General features: G+C 41.9%; 2 protein-coding genes across 4 annotated transcripts; one reads left to right on the top strand and one right to left on the bottom strand.

Moving 5' to 3' along the window:
• The first annotated feature begins 4,749 nt into the window (after window positions 1-4,749).
• Window positions 4,750-9,382, top strand: RBIS (ribosomal biogenesis factor). Of its 2 annotated transcripts, none has more exons than XM_090283782.1 (4): window positions 4,750-4,855; window positions 6,878-6,994; window positions 8,864-8,980; window positions 9,254-9,382. In XM_090283782.1, exons 2-4 carry the CDS (start codon window positions 6,881-6,883, stop codon window positions 9,323-9,325), a joined length of 303 nt encoding a protein of 100 aa, XP_090139908.1. In that variant the 5' UTR covers window positions 4,750-4,855; window positions 6,878-6,880; the 3' UTR covers window positions 9,326-9,382. The 2 variants fall into 2 exon arrangements, with proteins under 2 accessions (XP_090139908.1, XP_090139909.1); XM_090283783.1 differs by having other exon boundaries at window positions 4,750-4,868.
• Window positions 9,366-24,847, bottom strand: E2F5 (E2F transcription factor 5). Of its 2 annotated transcripts, none has more exons than XM_090283780.1 (8): window positions 24,575-24,847; window positions 18,377-18,486; window positions 17,320-17,481; window positions 16,061-16,104; window positions 14,149-14,213; window positions 12,843-13,110; window positions 11,219-11,266; window positions 9,366-10,130 (listed from the first exon to the last, which is right to left on the bottom strand). In XM_090283780.1, exons 1-8 carry the CDS (start codon window positions 24,785-24,787, stop codon window positions 10,021-10,023), a joined length of 1,020 nt encoding a protein of 339 aa, XP_090139906.1. In that variant the 5' UTR covers window positions 24,788-24,847; the 3' UTR covers window positions 9,366-10,020. The 2 variants fall into 2 exon arrangements, with proteins under 2 accessions (XP_090139906.1, XP_090139907.1); XM_090283781.1 differs by having other exon boundaries at window positions 11,219-11,263.
• Between the last annotated feature and the right edge of the window lie 1,683 nt (window positions 24,848-26,530).

Raw genomic sequence — 26,530 nt, 5'->3', positions numbered from 1 at the left:
CACTTACTTGGTCCACAACAGGGAGTGCATAATGCAAGCTGTCCAGGAGAGAGCTCCCCATAGGATTGCACAGAGGCCCAAGGGGCTGAATGACTTGCTCAATCACCCGGGTTTCATGCCAGAAGGAGAAATCTCAGTTCAAAATTGAAAGGGTAATTCCAGTGAATCATGGCTCAAGTCACTTCTCAGATTCCAGCTTTTAGAAACTGGAGGCAAACATTTTGTCCTTTATTTTCAGACAAGAATACATTCCTTGCTAAAACCCTACATTCTACATTTCTGTTCTCTCATGCAGTTTTTAAATAATTTATTCATGTCCTATTTTTAGTGTTTCATACCTTATTTGAGCATATTGCAAAAGTAAAATATTAAAAAGAAAAGGAGAGAGCTAAGATTATTTAAAAGGAAATGAGGTTATATAGACATCAAATCAACTGAAAAGTCCAGATATCTCAGGCCAAAATCATCTAGCTGTCAAATAATTTAGTTAATTATTCCTTGGATTCAATAAATAAGTCAGTGTCATTCTATTGCTGTACTGTAACTGTTCATAACCTTAGGTCTTATTCCCAGGCATGCTCCCCAAGAAAACATTACGAGATGCCCTCAAAGCTTTATATAAAATAAAAGAATGTTCACAATGTAGTTATAACAGAAAAAAAAATCTAGAAACAGAAATGCAAATAATGAGTTGAAATAACTTATTGTATATCAAAAAGATGTAATTTTAGAAAGACATAAAATATTGCATTTAAAAATATACTTAACAGTTGTTTACATTTATTGATTATAAATTTTCATCTGGAGAGACAATTCTCATTTTAAATTAACAACATAGTATATTTGCTTAGAAAAAAAGGCTGCAAATACATCTATTTTTAAAAATCTGAGTGGTGGAATATATTCATGGTTCAAAAATATTCGTTGGGTTCTCTTTACATGTTGGCACTGTTTCGGCACAGGGGAGGGAGCAGCTGCATTACCAGCCCCTTGTGGCATCTCCTTCCTCCCTGAATCAGACATTGTAGTGTCTTTCTCTCTTGGATCCTCAGTCTGGGCACTGTCAGCTTCTGCATCATGGTGACACTCACCCCTGCAGAGAGGTCCTCCCCGAGAGGACTCAGGTACCTGGCGGTGGCTGCAGCCCTAAGCGATGTGCTTAGCTAGCTGATCCCCAGCTCCAGCTGAGCCTTCAGGAGATTGTAGCCCAGCCAACATCTAACTGAAACCTCATGAAAAAGCTGAGCCAGGTCCTCCCAGGCAAGTCCCTCCCAAAGTCCATTCCCACTGAAATCGCGAGATGATAAGTGATGACTGTTGTTTGAGCAACTTAATTTTGGGGTGATTTGTTGCACTTAAAAAAAAAATACAGCAGCAAACAAAACCAGACAAAAGGCACTGCCTTTATGGAGCTTACATTCTAGCAGAAGAGAGATAATAAGCAAAATAAATAAACTATATAGTATATGATAAAAATGGCATAGCAGAGAAAGGGGTAGGGGAGTAGGAGGACCCCTGATTTTACAGAGTTAGTTATGAAGCCCTCTCTGAAAAGATGCCCTTTGAAATAAGACCTGAGAGGTGAAGGAGGAGTGTTGCCGATATTTAGGGGCAAATGCCCCAAGCAAGTGGTCCAGAAGCAGGAACACACCTGCCTTGATTATAGGACAGTGAAAAAGCAGTGGGGGGTGGTGGGAGAGAGGGGGTCACAGAGCAGCTGCAGGTCCCTGTGCTTTGGCTTTTATTCTGAATGAGGTGGGAACATCAGAAATTTAGAGCTGAGGAATGACATGATCTGATCACCATTTCAGCATGACTTCCCTGGCTGCTGTGCTGGGTAGAAATGAAAGCAGGGGAACGGGCTAGGAAGCTGTTACAACAAACCAGGTGAGACAAAGACGATGCTAGGCTAGATCAGAACCCAGTCATGGCTGGTGGTGCATTTCTTCTTTATGCTTTTCTAAATTTCTAAATGACTCTTCGTGACTTTTCTAATTCAAAAGGAGAAAAAGAAGTTTTTAAGGAGCCGAATGTTTGTTTTTGGTTGTATTTAATCATAGTATAGATACCCATGTAATTCTTAACAAAATTTCAGCACGGTAAGGTTCTAAAACAACACAGTCGAAAACTATTGACTTTGGTCTGTGCAGACATAATTCTAACTGAAAAATAAAATCACTGTTGAGCTTTAGAAAGCTTGAATGTTTACTTATCAACTAAACTTGATAATTACAAAGCATAGCATCCTTCTTTCTTTCTTTTTTTCTTCTTTAAACACTGCAGAAATTTAGTCTCAAATCCTAATTTAGTAACAACAAACATTCTTCTTTGCCCTTGCCAGTTTTTTGGGTTTTAAACACATATCTGCTGTTTCACAATTCCTGTCCTTTTTAACCATTACTTTCATTTTAAGGAAGAATCATAAAAAATGTGAAAGGACTTCATGTCGTCGGCAGCCGTCCGTCTCGAGAGACGATGGTGTAGCTTCTTAAGAGTCTATCTGCACCGCCGAGAATGGCTGTGCAGTCCGACTCGGGAGTGACATGGTATCTGTCTCCTCCCGTGTTGAATCGACATCTTACGATGACGCTGAAGCTACAGAGCCTGGGCAGGGTAATATGGAGGGTCTGCTGTTGCCCATGCAGCAGACCTCCCCTCTCTTCGCAGCTGAAGGGTCCAAGGGAAAGACGGAGTCGATACAGCTTGGGTTCAGGTGCGCCGCAGGAGTTGCCGGTGTTGACTACAACGTCAAACCGCCTTAGGGACTCCGGCTCCGGATTTTCTGTCGGGGTTTACTCCCTTAGCCTTTCCCCTGAAGAGGTATGCCGCAAGGCAGCGGAGGTTTTTTGGAGTCAGAGTTTTCCTTCTCTGATGTACCCTGACTGGAAGATCGAACCAGCGACACTTAGCTCGCAGGCCGACGCTCAATCCACTGAGCTAAACCAGCCAGGGCCAAAGGACTTCATGTACGCTTTAAATATTTTTATGGCCTTTGTGATATGTACTTGACTGTTCTCAACCTTCAGCTATTACATATGTCCTTGGTGACTATTATTAGTTCAGGTGCAGGATTTCTAGGTATTTGACCAAGAGGTTACTCTGGATAAAATCTGCTTTTTTAAATTGAAAAACATATTTGTGGAGCACCCATCGTTTCAAGGAGCAGAGGTAAAAAGACGTGTTCCTCTAGGGATTTTGTCATTTTCCATGGACTGGCAATCCTTGCTTTTTTACACATCAGGGTATTTCCTGTCATTGAACAAATGTTATGTCACAGAGTGTTATGTCACAGCTCTGTGCACTGGAAATATGGAACCCTGTGTGGGATACAAATGTGACAGAGTAAGAGACCTGCAGACTGCATGGATGATTGCAGACAAGCAAATACACAGGTCGTGTGACATTTGAATTACAGAAAATGCAGAGTGATTCCAACTCTTGGCTATTGTAAATAGAGCTGCTATGAAGATATGGGTGCTTAAGTTCTTTTGAGTGGATTAAAATGTGGTATATTTACACATTGGAGTACTACGCAGCAGAAAGAAAGAAGAAATTCCTACATTTTGTGACAGCATGGATAGAACTGGATAATATTATCCTAAGTGAAATAAGCCAGGTGGTGAAAGACAAATACCAGTGATCTCACTTATAAGAGGACTCTAATGAACACAATGAACTAAGGAGCAAAATAGAATCAAAGCCACAGAATCACGGAATAGATTGACAGCATTAAGAGGGGAGGAAAGAGGAGGAGCTGTTTGAAAGAAAGTGAAGGGATTAGTAAAGGAACATACGTGAAGGAGCCATGGACAATGGGGTGGGGGTTGACTATGGAAGTGCGGGGAGGGCTGGGCCGAGGGGAGCCAAGGGGTAAATAATTGGAACAACTGTAAAACATTAAAAAAAAAAAAAGAACGAAAACTCAGAGTAAACGGCTAACGCCTGAGACCTGTGTCACGTGGGAGTTGTTTCCCTTCACTACAAATGGTTAACTGTTTTCTTTTTTAAATAATACAGAAACGTCAGTATCTGCATATTTGTTTGAAACATGGCGTTCCTATGACTTCAACAAAGGAAGTAGCGAAACACGTGACACTTTGATGCAGAGATGCTCTTAGAAGCATGGGACCCCCTTTCTAGAAGTCAGCCCAGAGGTCTTAACTGGGAAGTCTGCACACAGACACACAACCGGAAGGCAGACGTGTTTCCTCTCCGTTTCTTAAGCTTCCTGATACTCGTTTGGCTATATCTTCAGATGGCCCTGCGCCCCTCCCCTGCCCCACACGCTTTGAAGCAAGGAAACCACCCGGAAAAAAGCACTTCGGCTCCTCACGCGTGAACGTCGACGGGGGTATGAGCGCCCCCTCCTGGGCACAGCCGGAGCAGCGGCCCGGGGCTACGACATCCTCCCGGCTCAGGGACAAGGCAGTGTGTTTCTAAACCTCAAGATCCTGGGACACGGGGGGCGGGACTTTTCGTGGTGGGCGGGCCTTCAATCTATGGGTGGGGCGTCGCCGTGCATAGTTACAGTGCCCGGAAACAAGAGCGGGCTCTGTGAGCGGGACTACGTCAGGGGCGGAAACCTGCCGAAGGGCGTAAACGTCATTACGTTGGCGGGCGGAGTTTCATTTGGTGATTCTTCTCTCTGCGAGCTTTACGCCGCTTTGTGAGCGGGGCTCCATTCAATGGGCGGGCTTGTCTCTGTCTCTGGGCCGAGTCACGAATGGGCCTTCGCTTTATGGGCGGGGCTCCTGTTCGTAGGATAGAACCACAGTCCAGGAGAGGAAACTAAGTTGGCGTCCTCTCCCGGAACTTCCTGGGTCCTGCGCGTTAGCGGGAGCTAGTGCGGCAGCGAGTGAGTATTAGAGGTCTGTCTGTTGAAAGCTTTAATGGGTAGGTTCGGGGCTGAGGCCAGGGCTGGCGGGCCTCGCGCAGCTGCAGCCCGGTGTCCGGATCCCCCGCGCTCTCTCCGGCCGCCCTCTTCGGTAGCGTGCCGGCCGGTGGGCCTCATCCCTGGGCTGGCGACCAGTTTTTGGTCATGTCCTTTGTCATCATGATTTCCCCGTGGTTGTCAGGAATATTCCCTGTCCCCCCAAAGAGTATTACCTTCTCCACGAACCTGCTTTTGACAGCACTTGTCGCTACGTGTCTCTGGCACACCTATTACATAGTAGTAATTCATTGAGTACTAGAGGAGTGGTTGGATTTTGGTTATTGGAAAGATTATAGATCATTTAATTTGGGGGAATTTATTTTGTGTATGCTTTGTTTCTTCTATATTAATGTATTTTTTATCGTGTTCATTATTTTTAAGTTTAAGCACTATTGGGGTCAAAAGCGTTGCTGGTACGTAGTTGCCTGAAGTTAGACGTGGAGGATGTAAACTTCAGTCAACAGATAACGTGAGCAAAGGGAGGGAAGCGAAAATGTTCAGGTGTCTTCAAAGAACAATATGCAGAGCAGGTGGGTGCGTATGGAGAGGTAGCAGGAGAGAATCTTGACAGTCGTATGCTGGATCCTGGGTTCCAGCAGTAAGGACAGAGCATATTGCTCGTTGTGCCCTGGAGGAGCAGTCACAGGTTTTTAACGTTGAAAGGTTCATTTCATATTCTATGTGGGACAGACTTGAATTCATGTGGCTAATGCCAGGGGTGGGCAATCTTTCTGTAAAGGGCCAGGTAGTAAATACTTTAGGCTTTGTGGGCAGCAGTTGTAGCTGGAAAGCATCCATAGACAATACATAGTCGAATAGACATAGTTGTGTTCTAATAAAACTTTTACAAATACAGGTGCCTGACCTGATTTCGCCCATTGGTATAGTTTGCCCACCCCATGGTCTAACCAAATAGATGTAGGGACTCTGGCAGTAACCCAGTAATTACGTCATATTTTTATATTGCATTTTTATTTATACAGGGTTGGCCAAAGGTAGGTTTAATTATCTGTATGGAAAATAATACAAAAATAAATCATACAAGAATAAAGTGTCTCACGTACTCACAACTGTAAACCTCCTTATGCCCCACCCTGTACCTGTACAGGAGAGGCAACTAGGTCTAGCTTTGAATTTTGGCATTTCTTGATTACTCCCAGCATGATAATGGGCACATTAATTTCCCTTTGCATCAATTCTTTTTTTTTTAATTTGTAAAATGGGTATAAACAGTACCTCCCACAACGTAAACATGGTATACACCTAGTAAAAGCTCAATAAATCTTAACTATTGATATTTTTATAGTTGTTCCTCACATGCAGTTAAGAGATTGGAGAGATGTGTCTTAAGTTGAATTAACAGGCTCAGTGCATGTTTAACTGTAGAACAAAGAATATCTGAAGTTTCAAGGCAAGAGCCATTCAGAGAAGTGACCTGAAAGTCGTGAAAGTAATTTAAGGGAAGAGGAGGTAGGAAGTGCAGGATTAATGACTGATTTTGAGAATGGGCACATAGGAGAGGAAGTGGGGCAAATAGACAAGAATGGAAAGAAGGAAGGAGTCCGTCTCGGTATGATGGGCACAAGGTTGGCACAAGTAGCATGTGAACTAGCGGGATGGATGGTGATGGTTAACATGGTGGGGTGCCGCAGGGAGCTGAAAAAACAATTGCATTGATGTTAATAATTTAACTAGCAGAAGTGAATGTGGCATCTTCTATGGGCCAGGTCCTAGAGACGCAGAAAACAGATACCTACTCTGCACTACAACAGCAGAAAATTTAAAGGTGGCAAAAGACATGGAAATAATATACACAGAAACTTTAAAAATAATAAGGAATAAAATGGAATTTCTTAGATTTTAATTGGTCCCTTTACTCTAAAAACTTACACTGATTTACAGTCATGAATGTGGGCAGCTTAACTGAGCTCCTTTCTTTTCTAGACAATGGCCAAGAACAAACGAAAAGGGCAGAAGTCCAGGAATGTATTTCACGTAGCCAACCAAAAAAACTTTAAGGCTAAGAGTAAAGCAAAGCCAGTTACCACTCATCTGAAGAAGGTGAGTATTAAGCAGGCTGACCTTATTGTTTACAAGCAAAGCATAATGGTCAAGCTATTGAGAAACTGAATGCTTTTATTTAAAACAGGTTCCTAGCCTTTCCTACAGGACAAGATTTTAAACGTTTTTTAAAAATGGAGAAAAATAACATCCCTTTCTTGAATCCAAATGTATAAAAAAAATTAACTGCAAATTTGTGAAGCTCCAAATAACAATTTGAGAGCTTTATCAGAGCACAGGGGGAAAAAAAGAAACCCTGGTATCAGAACCAGTTCTTATCACTGAACACATATTTAATAACCTGTCAAATGAAGATAAAATATTTTGTTTCTTAACATGCAAAATCTGAAAAGAAGCTTATCTTCTTTGTTTTTACTTCAAAATATTTGGGAAATTTCTTCATCAAGATAATAGTAGATTCCTCAAGAAAGTGTTTTCAAGTGTAAGTAGTATGTGGTGTCAGCTCTTTGGGACTTGGTAATTATCATAATTGCCCTTAGAAATGTAACCTTTTATTTTTCAGTTTTCATGAACTAATTGAGTTCAGCTTTTGGATCAAGCAGTTTTATGACTTTGGAAATGCTATAAAGGAAATAAAGCTGGGTGATATGATGGGGGTTTGGAGTGACAATTTTACATGAATTGTCTTCCGAGTTTGACACACTGGAGCCAAACCTGAGTGATAAAGAGCTAGTGATGCACAGAGTGGGGAGGCGCTGGGAGCAGTGTGTTCCAGACACAGGACAGCAAAGGCCCCAAATATTATTTCATTAGATGGCAGTACTAGAAGACTGACGTATGCTGGTGGGAAATGGCAAAAAGAGGGAGGTCTGCAGATAGGCAGCCTGGTGGTGTAGTTTTCTCATAAGGTAGCTTAACTTATGAGGGGAGGGCATAATGTTACCAGGCACCGTGTAAATGGTAAATTGAAGCTTGTGACCATGGTTGTGAAGGGAAGCCACTCACCCAATCATGATTTTCTAAGCCTTCAGTTTTAGGCTCAGGGAAGTCTGATAGTCAAGTTAACTAGGTTGCCAAGCAAGTATGACTAAGGGAGAGAAGGTAAGAGAGTGTTAAGGAAAGTTAAGTGATTGATGAAATAATGGTCATGGATTTCTGCTGGCTAAAGGAAAAAGTGAGGGTAGGAAAGTGAAAAATAATGGAATTGGAGGTTTAGTGAGATTTAAGAATCGTGAATAAACTAGGTGAATGAGGACAGATGAGGACTAGGAGAGGTGATGAGGCCATAAGATTAGGTTTGTTGAAGCCACTAAACAGTGATGCCAGGCCTGATAGATCAGTGAGCCGAGGTTTGACAACTTTCATGAAGGAGCAAGTAATCCTGGAGTTGGCAAGTGACAGTGGGGTGGGAGGGGGTAATGAGTGTTGGGGCATAAGCTACACAGAGGCTGAGTTTTGAAGGAGAAATGACTTGGGCTTGGGAGCAGCAGGAAGAATAGGACCACCACCCCAAGAGAAGGGGGCTGCTGGTGGCTGGCCTCTGATTGCCAGGGACTTCCATCAAGGCAAGAAGGTCAAGGAGGGGTTGAGAGGGCACTAAGCAAGGGATCCGGGCTCCTTGTTTCATAGGTGAGAGATGACAGCTCTGTCTAGGAAGTGTGGCCCATACTTTCGTCTGCTTGTACTAGTGAAGTCAAAGATACGGGGTATTCCACATAATTCTTATTAAAAAAAACAACCAAAAACCTTTTGTCTAAAAGTTCCCAAGAAGGCTAAGAGTTTTAGTGTGAATCATCCCCACAAATTGGTATGGTTAAGGTTTTTAAATATTAGGCTTAATAAGGTTAAATTAAAAGACTGCATATATTTTATCATAATGGTCATGGGCTAATTTTTTTTTTTTTAAAGATAAACATTGTGAATGATGAAAAAGTTAACAGAGTGAATAAAGCTTTTGTTGATATACAGAAGGAGCTTGCTCACTTCTCAAAAGGCCTTTCCCTCGAACCTCTGCAGAAACAGCCGGTGGGTAGAAATCATTTCTTTTTAATAAATTAGACTAATAAATTAAATTCCAAATTTCCTAAGCTGTAAGTTGCATGTAACTTTTAGTACTTGTCGTTCTTGTATATGTGGCTGTATAGTATGTATAGCATATTCATAAAACATGTGTGATCATGAGAACTTACTTTTCTATTTCCAAAGGTATGACTAGGTGAAATTAAATTGGATAACAGATTAATGTCCACAGTTTTTATCTAAAATATTAACTAGTGTATAATGTTTTCTTCCCTCCAGATTCCTCAGCAGTGTCATGAAAACAAACCTGTTAATGTTGAAGAAGCTATAAGATTAATGGCTCAGTTGTAGTGCACTGGTGATGCATGAAATTCCCCTGAACGACAATAAATTAAATGTTTTATACAATTTTATTTTTAGAAATCTTGTCAATGTACAAGCATTGGCACATTTTAAGAACTACATAAACAGATCTTCCCTGTAATCTAGGAAAGTGGAATGTCAGACGTCAACCAAACGTGATAAACTTAAAGTGCTAAACCAGAAGGCACTTCACAAACTCAGTTTACGGACACAGTGACTATATATATCCTAGTCTACACCCTTCACTTTATAGGTGGCAGTGAATGTCTGTCTGGATGGGAGCACACAGAAATAAAGACAGTGTTGTGGCAGTAAAAGCAGAACACAAATAAGTGATAAGCCCTTGGCCAATGTTTTTGTTTTTGATGACCTTAAGCCTAGTTTTAACTCTCCTCTCATTAGAGTAAAAAACAGGAGTCACCATTGTTAAGAAAAGTTGAAGTCCCAGAATGCAGTTGCTTGAGGGTGACGTGTGGGTGGGAATTAAATCACTCTCCCCTGAAGCAATCAGAGCCCTTTGTGTACATGGTTTAAGTTTTGTGAAGTAAGAAAGAATTAGGGAAGAAGATTTAAGAATGAGCGAACTAAACAGGTATTATGTTCATTATAAATATTTAGGTTATTAGGAAGTCTACAATATTACACAGTTAGAGGTAGATAATAGTCCCAGGTTTCCATGGAATCTAATAATTTAGTATCTGGACATCAAATAGGTCACACACTCCTTCATTATCATCTAAATTAAAGTTGTAGTTGTCCGCTGGGGTAGGAGAGAGCCGGAGGAGAGGAAACACTGCAAACAAAGCACAAGTTCGGTGTGAAGGAGGGCTTCTCCAAACACAAAACAAACAGCCATTCATTAAATTATGGTTTCTACTGTTATATAAGAATTTAAAATATACACTAGGAAATGCAATGATCAAATTAATGACTTGAGTTTAGTGTGTGTTTTAAAGGATTCATGTTAAGGACAATTTATGCATTGATTATAAGTGTAAGCTTCAGGAGCAGGTTAACGTTTTTATTGGTTGAACTTGTCACTAAAATACATGATTCAAAAACATGGGTCCAAGTATTTAATCTGCTAAATGAACTACTTTGAAAACAGAATAAGGAACTAGACTTAGGTTAATAAATGTGTTGGTGTTCTCTATTTCTTCAGAAATGTTGAAGGATTCGAAGTAGTTATGGTTCCGTTTGCTAACTTAACAGCTGCTCCTTCCCAGGTCTCAGATGTATTTGTTAGGGGCCAGGACTCTAAATCAAAGAACTTATAGAAAGGTGAAAGAGCTTTCACTGAAGTAATTACAATATTGTAGCTGTTGGTTTTTAAGGATTTCAGATTAGATAATGACATGGCCTGCATTAAGAACAAACAGTGCAGTTACTTCGTGTCCCACAGCATTGGGGGTAGCTTACAAAGCTGTCCCACCCACCCCTCACCAGAGGACATTTCCCTGCTCTTGGAGAGAGGAAGGGGAGAGAGAGAGACACTGATCGGTTGCCTTCTTGTACACATCCCAACTGGGGTTCGAATCCACGACCTTTGTCTACAGGATGACGTTCTAATCGAGTTCACACCAGCCAGGGCACAAAGCTGGTTTTTCAGACTGATTACCTGTGTACTTATAAGAGGAGTGAAAGAGCTAGTGTTCCACTAGTTTAGAAATTTACGCAGTGTAGGGTAAGTGTTCCCTCATGGAGTCTTCCCTCAAAACGTAGGCAAAGACAAATGCAAGAGGATGCCTATGATTTACTGTGAAGTGTTATTAAAGGATAACGTATGACTTGTCATAGTATATTAACAATAAATCATATGCCACTTATAAATTCCAGAAAAGCATTATTGATTATATGGTAGTAAAATTTTAAATTACTTACCATCAGAAGACATCAACTCATCAATGATATCTCCACTAATAGATCCTGCTGGAAAGAGAAATGTGATAAACGTTTTGTGACATTTCTGTAACAGTAAAGGCAGTGAGTTGTATTTCAACACAGTATAAAACACAATTATATTTAAACATCAGCAACTCAACAGCAGAGTTACGTACTAGAACTTTATGGAGATATTTTCATTCACACCTACTCTGTGTTTGCTTTTAAACTTCCAAACTCCAGATGTAGACCAAAAGCCTCAGCCTCTTCCCCAAACGGACTCCTGGGTTTTAGTCAGTCAGTGGTACTGTAATTCTCCCTCACCTGACCTGAGCCACCATCACTTTCCATTCCTCCTGTTAGCTTTATCTTGAGATCTCGCACATCAGATGGTACTTATTTTGCTTCATCAGTTTTTCTCACGTATTTACTTCTTTCTACACCCACTGTCACCACCTTACTTTAGCCTTAAGTTTCTCACAGTTGCACAAGTATCTCTGCCTTCTGCTTTCCAGGCATCTTCTCCCTAGTCATGTCTGTCCAGTGCTCGGCACACTGCAGTCCTGAGGGCCACTTCCCTGGTCATATACCCTCTCCTCACTCAGTCTCACACTCAAGGGCCTCTTCAATCCAGCTCCAAATTACTTTCTTTACTATTTCCAAATACATGATCAGATACAGAAACTAACTGCTCAGAATTTCTTGAATGCTTAGTGGAAGCTGATGTTCTAACTGCGTCTGAATTAAACCTTACAAAGCCTGCCTGCTTTCTTCTCCCCGATTAGGTTATACTTAGAGGACAGGCTTTCTGTCATGCATCCCCATGGCCTAAGGCAGAAATTCTTACAGGGAGCATAGGAGGGAGGGAACAAGAGCAACATTCAGTGTGTTAGACCCTTACGCCCTCACCATCAACAGGGTGGGTAGCAGACTCCGCCACAACCCAGGACACATCCCAAAGGTACTAATAAAACTAGTGTGTACAGCGCAGCACTCCATCTAGACAGATGTGATTGTCGTTCACTGAGCAAGCCCAAATACAATGAAGACTGAAGTAAGAGGCATACATTACTGCATACGCAATAGCCTGACTATTCTTCAAGGTGGTTAAGAGCACATGTCAATAATTTGTCCTCGAGCTACTAAGAGATAACTTTACAAAGTAAACCTCAGATAAAAAGCAGATGTGTAAATAGTAACGGGTGCTGGCGACTTCCGAAAATGGAATCCTAACGTAAACTGTGCTTTAGACCCATTTAAACATCATTCCCTTGCTGAGTATTTAAAGTTCTATACAGTTTCAACCACATTACATTCTACCACATTCTATGTTTCTGAATATAGTCAGATGGTGTGTGTGTAAAAAATACGTATCTTAAATCTGCACTTATTTAAAAAATATATATGGCAATACATGTAATTATAAACATAATAAAGATATAAATAGAAAGGTGATTTTAAATTTCCATCATAAACCTGTCCCCATGCTGGACATATAGACACTAAATTAACATGTGTTGATTAAAGTAAGCTTCCTGCGGTCCTCCAGTATCAGGTAATAGAGCCACATGACAACCAATAAACTCAGAAAACCCTGACTTTCTAAAACAGGCTCTGGGCCCACCTGAAGCTAAGTCTGTGGCTGGCATGTGCTCAGGGCCCTGGCCCCTTTCAGACGTGGGCTGCACAGCGGAGCTCTGAGTGGCTAGGCTGGGCTTGTGTGGAGTCTGGGGAGTTGAAGGCTGAGAAGAGGGCTGCATGAGGTCATCTGGCGGAGGGACCGGAAAAACCATTGGCTGAGACGAACTGGACTCTTTATTTATAAGCAGAACATGGATGGGGCCCGAATGACTCTTCAGGTTGATCTGGTATTTCTTCTGTCCATTCTGACCCTTGAAGTTATCAGTATAAACAAATGAATAAATATTAACATTAAAAATGAGATAAAGCTACTAGGGATTAACTAACTTTGCACAACAAAAGAGAGGCAGTAAGTCAAGACACGAGAGCGGAGACCCAGAGTAGAACACAATATTGAAGCTCTAAGCCACCTGCCCCTGAAAGTAAACTTTTCTCAAAAATACCATCGAAAGTTGTAGAATTGTGGCTACCTTTCATTTTTAATATAATCATTGCTCCTCACGTTCTCCCTATGTGTAAACACCATCCTGGTTGAAGGCCACTGTGGATGTGGCAGTCACCTCAACAAGCTTTGTTAAATGGCAACCATTTCACAAGTCAAACTGTTTTCCATTCAGCAAGCATGAAAACCACCAATTTTCCTACAGACACATAAGTGTACTGTTCCTAGATTTTAAAAGGTTATCTGAATTATGAGGATTCAGAATCCAGTCATTTAATGCCTAAATACAAACCTCTAGAGTAGCTGGGGCAGGGAAATGGATGAGTTATTATCTCTTCCTACCCGCTTCTTGGTCAGTACAGCTTTAAAATCAGTTTTAGGAACTATGAATAAAAAACTAAAATCATGAAACTTATATGTAGTAGAGAGTCAATAAGTATATTTGACTCAGTAAGCCATAAAATGGTTTTTAAAAAGACCCAATTTAAAACAATATATTATTTAAATTGAACTTCTTCCTTAGTTAGAATTGGTACATCAGTCACAGATATAGTCAAATCAGTGGTTCTTTTTTTTGTTGTTGATGTTTTAAGATTATTTACTATATCTTGACACATCCTTTGATATTCTGTAGCCAATTAAAATCAAATTAAAAATAAAATGTTACATAATTAATTCAGCCACATCTACAATTTTACCAAAGTAATGAAGACATCCAAATTTAGTATCAATACCCTCAAACAGACAACCTAATAGTGTTCACACACAATTAACTCATGTTCGGTGGAAGAAAATACATTTGTGTTTCTTGAGACAGGAAGTCCATTTTAACAAGTTTCCCATGTACCATTTCTGGAATAGGAACCTCCAGCTGTGTACCAGAAGGTGCCTGAATGGCCAAAAGTGTGTCACCTGTCAAAAAAAAAAAAAAAAGAAAAAGAAATAAAGATTTTTAAATTTTAGAAAATACTATCGATCCAGGAATAGTGGCAGCAAGGTGGGTCCTGTAGTCAGAACACTTGGGGCATGGGGTTCTTACAGGGAATATAACTTACTGCATAGGATTATTCTGAGGATGAGGTCAGAGTTGTATTAGATCTCAGAACAGGGTAAACACTCAGTGTTAGATCTATTATCATTAATAAGTTCACCTCAAGTTAAGTTTGCTTTCACTCAGTCTCATGTTAAGTTTGAGTCTCTGGAAACCTTTTAACCTCAATTAAATCACATTGTTTTCTTAAAATATTTAAACTACTTAAATGACTGGGGTCATCAGAGATAAAGTGTGACACTAAAATCTTGAGCTTAATTGAGAAGCCAAATTCTACAGCTTTCTCTGGGGAAGACTAAGACTTCCCTATGGCGACCAAATGGAGCAAGAGCCACACATCTGCCCAAAAAGTCAGTGACAGGCTGTGCTCTGGACAGGCATGAGTAAATAAAATGTGTGTGCACAATTTCACTTACTTGTTAGATCCAATTACTGGCACACAAAGTCCCACCTTTTCAGCTATTAATCCACTATGTTGTCATTCCAGGGGAGAACAGAAGGCAGGGTAGATGTGTAATGAGGGGACACCCCCACCCCACCCCCCCAAAAAATGGGGAAGGGGCCTGAGCTGTGCATGTGTGACTGGAGACTTTGCCCCCTTGCTAAACATGGCAGCTGGAAGAGGCGCAAAGGCAATCTTGGCCGACACTGACCCTCATTGGTTGGAAAGCTGGACACTCCCACTGGCTCTCAGTGCACATGGGATTCTGGGAGAGGACTTCTGAAACAGATGCACAGGAAAGCAAACATGCAGTTGGTTCTTTACCCTCCCCTGGGTAGGTGCGTGGGGCATCTCAATGGTGGCCAGTGTGGGCCTGTGAGGAGAAGCCTGGGGGCAAGACTCCGAAAGATCCCTGAAGCTGGACAGGGACTGGAGACCAGTGACTGGAGGGCGGCTGTGTTTCTGATACTTTGGGGTAGGAGAAGAGGTTCCTGGCACAACCTTGAACTGAGCTGGCAGAGTGATTTCTCTTTGGATGTCTTAGAGGGCACAGTCTTTGAGGAAGAAGCTTGCTGTTATTTCCAAAGACCTTGATGATAATAGCACTGTGAACAGACTTTTGTTCTTGTGTTATTTTCAGTTCTTGAACCTGTATAGTAGTTGCAATAACAAACATTTAAATCGCTATTTTTGATGTCATATCTGACTTTTCTTTCCCCTTACTCTTGTTATCCAGGTGTATTAGGCAGAAACTTGGCATTAAATAAGATTCCTTTCTTTTCCACCAAACTCCATCTTTGGAGAGTTACCTGGTAGGCAGCGAACAGTAGGACCCCCCTTACTGGCTGGGTTTGGTAACAGATAGGGTGAGGAACAGTTTTCTTGGTTATAAACCAATTCCCTAACAACTGTCCTCATGCTTTCTGTGTTCCATCTGTGAGCAGCACACTTGCTGCAGTTTCATAAACAGAGCCAATGAGCACCATGTTCATGTTTAAATACTGTCGCTGACTGTGAAACTGTGACTAAGACTTGTTGCTTCATCCCGCTCTGACTTAGCTGCCCCTCCCACCCAGTTTATTGCCACCAATGCAGACAGTGATGTGAGTGGTGAAAAGCAGTCATGGGAACAGAAATGTGAGTGCCCTATGAATACAGCACACTGAAGAATGAGATATGTCCACTCCTGACAATAACGACCTGGTAAATGCAAAGAATTCTGAGTCACTGCAGTAAACATGTTGAGCAGAGGAAGAATATACATACCGTTAAAGCAACTGCAGATGTCCTCGTGAGTTATATAGAAGAACGTACTGTCATAAGAGTTAAGGAATGACATTTGTATCAAGGTCTTGAAATTTCCATTAATAAATTTGAGGTCAAAATAAACAAAATGACAAATGCTTGTGGGGCTGTCGCCGATGGTCAGACTGAAAAGAACGGAAATCTTCAGTCTGAAAAAGCGAAGACAATCAAATAAAGGTCCCCAAGAGAAGGGTCCATCCTGGGCTCCGGGAAGAAGCCACTTTAGAGTTCTGTGACATCTGAGGACCCTTGGGAGAAAGATGGAAAACCTATTCATCAAAGAGACAGGCTTCTGGGGAAAGATACTGATGGGGAAAAGGAAGCCACAAACAGAAACCACCACATCCAGAACCTTCTTGGGTCACAATTCAGGGAACTGGGGGTGACTAGAACCTTGGAAAGCACTGCAGCAAAGTCCAAGATCAGCTAGTTCAATGGGTTTTGAATCTTGGGGCCCCACAGCGCACATCTTAACAACCCATTGTTGTAAAACTTAAGGAGCTCTGACCCATAGAAAGAAAATAAATGAGATCATGGACTCGTGCACCAAGGACAAGACAACATATAACATACTGTGTACCTTAGCCAGAAGCACATGAGGGTACAAAATCAATACAGTTAAATGTTCCATAGAGTACAGGTCGCTCATGAATCATGAGCTTCACAGATAGCCAAGGGAACAGCAATTATAAGAAACATGGAGTGTTATCACTCATCTTCCCGAATATGATAGATACACCAGCCTTGGAACCCTGCTATATTTGAGTTAATATCAGGCTGACAGTATCCTGGATCTCAAGGCCCATGATATTTCATTTTCCAACCAATATTAATTTTTCAAAACTTTGAGAGTTGCTGACTGCCACTTCAGAGCATGGAATATAATGATTTACGAAGACCTACGCACTTCACAATGACGTCTGAAGTTCACAACCGCCTTGATCATACTGGCTTGTGTATCCTACAAACGGGTAGACCAAAGGTAGATGAAATTTTTTTCTAAATACAACAAAGGAATGATGTGACTAGATAGATTACATAACTTAAAAAGGGAAAATCTTTAAATTATTAGAAACCTAAAATTAAAATGTTATATTTATTTTCTAAACTTAAATTTCTAAAAACAGTACAACAAAGCACCCGATCTTCTGCCTGAAAGAATGTCAGGTAACATATCCTCTTCAGCTATATGTGGATGTGTAACTTATGGAAAAGGATATCTATTGTTAATGGAGTCATCCATTACATTTTTGATGCTTTGCTGAAGCCACGACTTCTGCTGATCCAGTTCTTTTTCCTTCAGTTCCAGGTCCTCAATCTCAGCTTTGAGGTCACGTAATCTCTCCAGGACCTCTTTAGTGTTGCAGCCAGCACCTACACCTCTTAAAAACAGGTGAGAATCAGAATCAACATCCCCACATCAGACCCAGGTTAACATCACTTGATTTTTCTAGTAATAAGACTGACTTAATTAGCAATGTATTCAAGATAAAAATCTTAACTCTTCACAAAATCAAGAATTAAAAAATTTAAATACCATACCTATGAAGAGGTATGTCTGTTTAAGCATATTTTTTGACAAGAATAATGAAATTATTAAAATTCTCAGTATGCTTTAGAGTGGTTTTCGTCACCTAGAAGGTCAGGCTGGTGACAGATGCACCAAAAGGATGTCACAGCATACTAGTCACACTTGGACATCTCATAAGTAGAGTGAGATACAGGTAAAATAAATTATAGCTATTCAATATTTTGGTGGGATTTTAACTAAAACAAACAAATAAACAAACAAACTAAGGCCAAAGGGGACAAATTTGCAAAACAGAAGGTATCTGTCACATTCAAACATACTGTAGTACCATACCACAGGTAACAGAGGGCAATATGTTTTGATCAATTATTATTTATAAGGGTACATATTTCTACATATTAAGATGTAGTTCCTGCTTGCAAGATATTTATATTAGTTAATCGGCCGACAAGCACTTAAGCAGAGAGGGATTAAGAACACAAAGCACTGTGCAGGGTGTGCAGAATGAGGACTTTAAGGAGAACTAGGATTTGAATTTGAAGAGTGTAAATTAAACAGAAGAAAGAAAGGGAAAGGCCTAACATAGGAGTGACATACAGGTCGCTCCAAGGGTCAGGTCTGAGGAAAAGTGGGGCCCGGTGTGTGACCAGAGGACTTAGGAGACAAACAGTTGGAAAGGTCGGATTTTACAGAGCACTGGGAAGAAAATGCAGGGTTTTAGAACAGAGCACTGGTTTATAACTTACTTCCATTGGATGCTATTTTTTGACTTTTTTTCAATCAGGTCAATTCCTTCCAAGACGTTGGTGATATCATAAATTCTTCTTTTTTGCCTTACAGCCAAAGTATCTGCAGCCTTTTTTTAAAAAAGGGTGGAAGGAAACAAAGACCAATGACATAAATAACTATTCATATTTTAAAGGCCAAAATGTTGGTTATTAAGTTAACAGCAAGAGAGGCCAATCCCAGATCTGACCCAGGCAGCTATTGGAAACAATGGCCAGGTGTGTTTAAAAGCAGCTCTTACACCCTGGGAAGACCAGAGAAATTATTCCATTTAAAAGCCAGCAGATGTTGAAATGGAAAGAAAATAAAGACGTCAGGACACAAAGCCCACAGAAATGAAAGAACAGTGAGAGCACTTCATATAATCTCATGGGCTAATCCTGGGGGCTGCAAATCACCGACCCCTGTCACGTCTTATCTCATGTCTCCGTTAGTAAAGTCTTGTCTAACAACAGCTTCAGTTCTTATTGGGAAACTCTGAACAATTATATCTCAGCAATTTTAAAAATAATTCAGTCAACATACTTGAGGGAAATTATGAAGGATGGATACATACTTGGTAAAACCTTGAAATACACTAGCAGCATTTTTTAAACTCAGAATGAAAACCCAACACACAGCATCAAATCAACAGAAGTCAAGCTCTATTCCGAGATGGCACCAGCAAATGGTGTACAAGAGCTCAGTACTCTCACATTTGACAAGACCAACAAAAAATATTCAAGTTATGACTGAATTCAGGAATGCTGACAGTTCTTCTAATTATTTCTCACATTTCTGACACTTGTTCCCAGCAGAATGAATGGAAACTCAAAAGGCTCTTTTTCAGAGTGGATTAGGCAACAGCCTACCTGAATGTGCAGTCACATTCTCAGATCCATGGCAGTCATGAAAAAACACCTTTGTGTCCTTACTGACAACAGTTAGCATGTTATCTAAATTAGTGAACAGCATTGAGCTTCATGTACTGATTATAGCCATCCCAGGACATCACTACTTTTTAAATTCTGTAATAAAGTAGCTCCTATAAAACCAGTTTTGCAAGCTGGACCCTCCCTCCACGGGAGCAAGTGTGACCAACAGCTCACCTCACAGGCACCTGGAACCACTAAGTGCAACGTTTATTGTGCCACCACAGTGTCCAGGTTACTCCTGCCCAGTCACCCAGGTATTCAGGAAGAGGATCCATGCCTCAGTGGACAGGAGTCAGCGGGATGTGACAGAGACAAGGGAGAACCTGAAGTGAGGCTCTCCAATCTAGACAATTATAAGTAGGACCAGGCCTGGTCTCACTTGTGCCCTCTTCCCTCATGCTCAGCAATTCCTTTCTGTTTATTTACCTTCACAAGTTTCTGTTGTATAGCGTGAGGCTGTTTTTGTGAGGAACAGTAGTCACTGAAAAGTTAACTGTAAAAATTGGAGTTGTGGGTGCATTTCTCACTTTCCTCTGAGGAGGCCCCTTCAGAGGGAACCCAGGACCCCAGGCCACTGGGCCATAACACATCCAAGTACTCAGACACAGCAGTGCTAGACCACCCAATAGCTCACAGGTTAGAGTAGTAGGACATGTTTGCATGAATAGACCACAAGAGCTATCCTAGGTCATTAGGCGAAGAGCCATCAGATGTCACTTTTAGCTCAATTTTAAAAATTTCTTACTGCTTAACAACTACCAAATTTAACCCTTGATTTCCAAAAGTCAACATTATTTCCTAAATACTCTTCTTTTTAAGCACATAAGCATATAAATGGTCAAGAGCATATCACTTGGACAGAACCTGCAGGAGGCTTGCACACTAGTAGCCACACCAGCCTTGGGAAGTTAGGTTGGAGTGGGGCATTCCAAGGTGTTCAATGGTTGACTGGGGAAATCAAGAGGCAGTCAACCCTAAAGTCAGAGGAGAGAGGGGGTTCTGGAAGCCAAGGGAAGAGAAAGAAAAAGTAACTATGTCAAGAACTGCTGTCAGGGAGCCAAAAGCACTGACCCCTGACCCCTGGAGAAGACTCTGGAGGGACCACTGGGGACCATGTCACAGCTGTTTGGGCAAAGTAACAAACTCAAAGCCTTAACTGAGAAAAGATTATCAGAAATGTGGGTGGAAAGCTGGAAAAGTCCAGGGGCTCTTGGGCAGCAGCTGCAGGGCACTGTGGGGTCTCTCCAGGAAGTGTTCTTTCTATAAAGATGCCGGTAAAACAGTAGACAGGTAGGGAGAAGTGAAACACTCCTTGTGGTAGCTTTATATTTTCTTATCAGTGGGGGTGCAGTGAAAGGGGAGGGGAGGCAATGGCTGAGAAAAGAGAAGACTGAAATTCCCCTGCAGGAGCAGGAGAGAGAGCAGCAGCAGGAGTGCTAGGTCCCTGCTGGGCCTCTGCTGTTCTGGCCATGAGCAGTAGACACCCCAGCATCACTGGTTTTCTCCAGTCCTGGAGACGGAACTGGGTACCGATGAGGGGTGCACAGGGCAGAGCAGCACATCCTCATCCTACACTGCCACAGCCATGTGCTTCAGGTTTGCTTACAAAGGTTCTATTTGCTGTTACAGGATTTGACTTAGAACAGCCATGATGAAGCACCTAACTGTACCACACCAACTCCTTAGGAAAATACACAAGCAAAAACATAACCCTCAGAGGGCACTGATCCCCCCCCACCCCCAAACATTAAATCCTATTCTAACATTGTCAACAATGGTAAGCAAAGGGATGCGTACAAGTAGAACAAATTTACTGGGGATTCTGCTAGAAGGTGGACAAGACAAAAAATTAGAAGATGAGATCTCTTACAAGTGCTGAACAGGGCTTTACCCCACCAGCACTTGAAAAGAAGAGCCCAGTGTGAGCTCTGGGAGGAGGGACAGATTCCAAGGTAGCTTTATTTGCTTAGGATTAGTTGCAGCTCATTTGTCCAAGGATGTTCTGATGGCATGTGGGAAACACCCTTTCAGGTTCTCAATCTGTAGTGCAGGTCCGCTGCTCTCTGGGACTACAGCTGTTAGTACATGTGCTCTCAGTGTTTGGGCTGCTGAGCATCACAAACGAATGTGACTGGAAGGAGGGCCAGCATCCAATCCCACAAACGTGCAAGAGACACTACATATGACCAGTTTGTTACGCACATATGAAGTGATGGTCCGGAAAATAAGGTGGTAGGACCCCAAGTAACACAGCAAAACTGTCCATGAAGTATATATATATATAAAATCTTAACCAGAGGTTATGTTTATTGATTTTAGAGAGGAAGGGGGAGAGAGAGACAAACAGACATCGATGTGAAACAAGATTAGTTGCCTCCAGTATATTACCTGACTGGGAATCAAACCCACAATCTTTCTGGTGTACAGGATGATGTGCCAACCAAGCCACCTGGCCAGGGCTGCCCATGAAATAATTTAATGATAATTTCAAAAAACCCTGAGTGAACTCATTTTCAACTGTGCTCCACAATGTGCTATGTCGATCTCAGGATTTTAGCTACTTTCAAACACAGTTAGACACAATTAATGTAGAACCTTTATAAGCCAGTGACAGGATAATTGTTATAGATCTTTCACAGGCATTACCTAATTTAATGGTCACAACTGCTTTGTAAAGTAGCTTTCATTCTGTTTCACAGGAAACAAATTCAAAAAGTTAATGAATACTCAGGTAGAATTTGGCTTTATGTATTTGTGAAATACATTGTGGCAAAACATCTTCAAATGGGCTTTCATACTTTAAAAAAAAGACAAATAAACAGGGGTACAGTCAAAAGTTCCCCAGCTACATAACTGCCCTGAAGCAGTTCAGGCACCTCTGATCCACGGGTGCTTTCACCTGGAGTGTATGATCTTAAAAAGAAGGAACATCTTCATTTCCATTTATTTATTCAAAAATAATAAACAGTAAAAAATTGTATACATGTCTAAGGCTTGGGACTGTGGTGATATGTTGTACAACGAGGTTTAAAAAATTAAACAGTCTCATAGAAAAAAAGAGGTTAGGTGGGGGCCAATGAAAAAGTTCCTGGGAGAGGCTCCTACATGCTTTCAATTGAGACTGTAAGGGACATAAATGAAGAAATAAATGACTTACTCTGAGGACACAAAGGTTCCCTCCCCAGAAGGAGCATGTAAGTGTTTTAACTCCAACTCAGTACTCAGGCCCACAGGAATCTCTCCTAGACACATATCCAGTGCATTTCCTACCCCTGGACTCAGGATTTTTAAAATGCATATGCTTTAAATTTGGTCCAATTTTTATTTCTTGATTTTTAATAAACTGCATAAGCTTTTACAATGGAACTTCATTTTTATTGTCTTAACTCAAGAAATGTATCACTAAGGTACACCATTGTGTTCTTTATTCTTCAGTAGCATTGTATACGTCAGAAGTTAGGAAAGAAATGACACCCGTGTGGTCTTGGATATTTTATGGTATCCAAGATACGTAGATGTGAAGGTCGATATAATTTTCATATTCATGACACTCACAAAAAATGATGCTTCTTTAACAGCTTCTTAAAAAATAGCAAGTATATAACTCAAAAGTGTCACTAAGTTATGATGAGACAGACCAAAGTAAAAACGTAAGAAAAATTTTAAATTAGAGGAAATGTGCTATCAAAAATGTGCTAATGATAAAAAAAAAGAGGAAAAAATGTGTTAATGATGTTTTAGCATGGTGCACAATAAGAAACATCATTGGAAAGATTTCAACGCAATATTTTTAGATATATTTTACATACAAATAAATAACTTTTTTTTTCATGCATGTGAAAAAGAATGATACTCAAATCGCTCTCGAGGAGTAAGGACACATTAAGATGACAATGTTATTGCAGAAACCTCTTAATTTTTAGGAAACTGTTATTAAATATTAAATCCACTTCCTGCTCACTGCCCCTGAGACTCCAGAGAGCAATTTCATGGGCAATTTCATGAAACAGGAGGAAGCCAAAAACCCAAGGGCACAGTGGGGCTCAGCTGTGTCATATTCCCAGGCAAGTGGAGGGAAAAGCCCTCAAAGTTAGCCCTCAGAATTGTTTTATCTGGAAAACCCCAAACTTGCCTTATTCCTTTTACTCAAGTCCCAGGCTACAGTTGAATTTCTTAATTTTCAACAGTAGTTTGTAAGTTGTATTTTTTTAACATCTATTTTTTAAATAGAATGCGTGTTCATGACCATTTTATTATGGTGTATGTGCCACAAAGCCCTTTAGGGAGGGAAGGAGCTGTGGGAAATGAGAACAGGAATTTGCGCAAGTGGGAATCTCAAGAACCCTCTTTGCAAAACACATATAGCAGGCCCATTTGTTCAAAGTAAAGACAGAGAAGTCACAGCCAGTCACTGAACACGGAGGACACCCAGGGAAGCGAGTACCTGAAGATACCCAACCCCCAGCAATCTCAGGTCCCAGAGGGTACTCCGGTGGTCGCAGTCACACTGTCCAGCAGGTGGGCGTCCTGGGCTCCTCTGGGTGCAGGTACAAAGCTCAGTGTCAGCCCAGGCTCAGGACGGCGCCTGGGGGGCGTCTGCAGTGACTGCGACTAACTACTTAGTACTTCGTGTCATTTGTGTGTTTACAGCCTGGTTCTTACTTAAGGCTGACGCTAGGTGACTTTTCACTGGGCTGGTTACTTTGTGTCCCTGGACGCAGTGGATCCTGGCAAACTCTGGCTGGGGCAGTCAGCCACCACTGTGTTACCACAGGCCTTGTACGCACGTTGTCCTTTGAAGGACCTGCGCTGGAGCCCAGGACAGGGGCCTTCCCCACGACACAAGTGACTTCAAAGGAACAGAAGAGCCTTTCTCATGACACGGAGAACCCCACCTTAGAGATCTGTGTCCCGTGCAGAACGCAGTCACACACCGAGTGTCCCCTCCAACTGCCAGACCATGAAAAGCGGACGAGCAGGAGGGCTCTGTTGCCACTACTTTAGAGGGGCCGAGGTTCATACGGAATGGATAAATAGCTTTTGTTTTTGTTTTTTACAAGGCATGCACGGTGGCCATCAGAATGGCCCATGGAAACCACCAACAGCAGTGACCACGTGGAGCGGGATCGACGTGCGCGGAGCGGCGTTTCTTTGTAGAGAGCGGGCCGGGCCGTGGCCACGCGGCGGGTCAGGTACCCGGCTAGCATCCCCTCCCCCCGCGTCCCCCGGCGGCGCGGCGCTCACCGCCTTGAGGTCCAGCACGCCGTCCTGAGCCTCTTGCAGCAGCGACACGAACTTGGCGGTGAGCAGCCCCAGGCTCTTCTCGTGCCGGCCGCTCCCGCCAGCCGCACCCCCGAGTTGCGGCGGCACAGCAGGAGAGGACGGGGACGCACGGTGGCCCTGGGCCTGGCCCTGCGGCGTCGGCTGCCCAGAGCTCGCGGGCTCTGCCGCCGCCATCCCCCACTGCACCCCGCCGACGCCGAGTTTAAATGGCAGGAAGTGACGCAAACCGTGATTGCTGGGAGACGCAGTGGCGGCAGGGCGAGAACCCGGACGGCGGGAGGAGGCGGGGCCGGGAGAAGGGGGCGGAGCCAGCGTCCCCACCAGCCCGCCCCGCCTGCCTACATCTCCACAGCGCCACTGGGCCCCAGTAGGGCGGGCCCTACCGCACCCGCGTGTTCGTGGGTCATTTCCAGACCATTGAAGCCCGTCGACCTGCACGTCCATAGTTGCACCGATAACATAGTCTCGGTGACTTTTTTATTTGTAAGTTTTGAAACCAGGAATGTGCATTTTTCCCAGCTGTTTTCCTTTTTTTAAAACATGGTTTTGTTTACTTTAGGTGCCTTTAATTTCTTTGAATTTTAGGATTTTAGGAATTTCTGCAAATTAGCTGGGGATTTGATAGGGATTGCACTGAATCCGTAAATTTTGGGAGAATGACCATCTCAATAAGTCTTCCAACCCATGAGCCTCTTTTCAACAGTGTTTTCTACTTAAAATTGGCCCTTCTTTTGTTAAATTTAACCTAATATTTTTTTTATGCCATTACCAATGGAATTTTTTTCCTTTTAAACTTTAGGTACGATAGGTAAAACATGTACATATTTATTCAACTTAATGAGTCATGAAATTAGGACTGTCAAAGCCATAAACAGTCATCAACTCCCAAAGTTTTCTCCCATCCTATTATTATGTCTTCGCTTTCATTCCTGGTTGCAGCGACTTGAGGCTTGCTGGCTCCTCAAGTTCGCGGAAAAGGCTGTCAGCCTGCCCACGCTGATGACTGAGGGAGCTGAGCGGAAGGGAAACCGATCTCCTTCCCCACAACCATCCACCATGGAACTTCCATCAGGCTGAAAAGAAGGCGGTGGGAGATAAATATGATTCAGTGCCTCAGGCTTTTGTTATTGACAGAGATCTAGTAGGTCTTCTTAAATAAATGTCTTTGTTTGCTGTACGCTCCTGGGACAATCTTCAGAGACTTTAAGTGGGTGTTTTAAAATCTTTGCCAGTTAGGGTTTTGCTGGGAAACAGGCCCACAGAGTTCCTCGTGCTCCATTCCAGAAGTGGAACCTGCTCTGTTGACTTTTTAACTATTACAGTGTGCATTTTAATTCATCAGTCTTCTTTAGATCCGTGTTAACTTGGTAAAGTAAGTTACAATATAGCTGTTATTTCCCTCCTCCAACTTCATGCTATTTTTGTCATGTATCACATCTATAGATGCTAAAAATCCAATGTTATCGCTTTACAGTCTTCTGAGAGAAGAAAAATATACTTATGATCTCATATAAAAATTTACCCACTTGTTTCCAATATTATTTTTTCAAGTGGATTTGAGTTACTGTCTGATATCATTTCCTTTTGGCCTTTAGGACAGTCTTTTAACATTTCTTTTCAGATAGTTTGGCTAGCAATACATTTTCTATCTTTATTTTGAAGATGTAGCATTCCTTAGTTTTTATCTTTCCATATTTCAAATGTCATCCACTGCTTTCTGGCCTTCACTGTTTCTGATGAGAAGTCAACTGTTAATTATATTGCTCCTCTATATGAGATAAACCATATTTTCTTGTTGATTTCAAGGTTTTCCCAACAGTTGAACTACAAAGTGCCTAGGTGTAGTTCTCTTCATGTTTAGCCTGGGTTTTATGGAAATTCTTAGGTCTGTAGGTTGATCTTTTATGTCAAGTTTAG

The sequence above is a fragment of the Furipterus horrens genome, unplaced genomic scaffold, assembly GCF_987537825.1.
Source record: "Furipterus horrens unplaced genomic scaffold, mFurHor1.1.pri manual_scaffold_7, whole genome shotgun sequence".
Lineage (NCBI taxonomy): Eukaryota > Metazoa > Chordata > Mammalia > Chiroptera > Furipteridae > Furipterus > Furipterus horrens.
The sequence above is the reverse complement of the archived record's forward strand: the minus strand, read 5'-3'. Positions and strand labels throughout refer to the sequence as shown.

Bases quoted from the DNA above. Each gene is read 5' to 3' on its own strand.
- RBIS (XM_090283782.1), top strand. From the start codon at position 6,881: ATGGCCAAGAACAAACGAAAAGGGCAGAAGTCCAGGAATGTATTTCAC. The intron at 6,995-8,863 runs GTGAGTATTAAG...TTTTTTTTAAAG, and splicing joins TTACCACTCATCTGAAGAAG to ATAAACATTGTGAATGATGA. The intron at 8,981-9,253 runs GTGGGTAGAAAT...TCTTCCCTCCAG, and splicing joins AACCTCTGCAGAAACAGCCG to ATTCCTCAGCAGTGTCATGA.
- E2F5 (XM_090283780.1), bottom strand. From the start codon at position 24,787: ATGGCGGCGGCAGAGCCCGCGAGCTCTGGGCAGCCGACGCCGCAGGGC. The intron at 16,105-17,319 runs ATATCCTTTTCC...TTATGACAGTAC, and splicing joins GATGACTCCATTAACAATAG to GTTCTTCTATATAACTCACG. The intron at 13,111-14,148 runs GTACATGGGAAA...GATAACTTCAAG, and splicing joins AGGTTCCTATTCCAGAAATG to GGTCAGAATGGACAGAAGAA.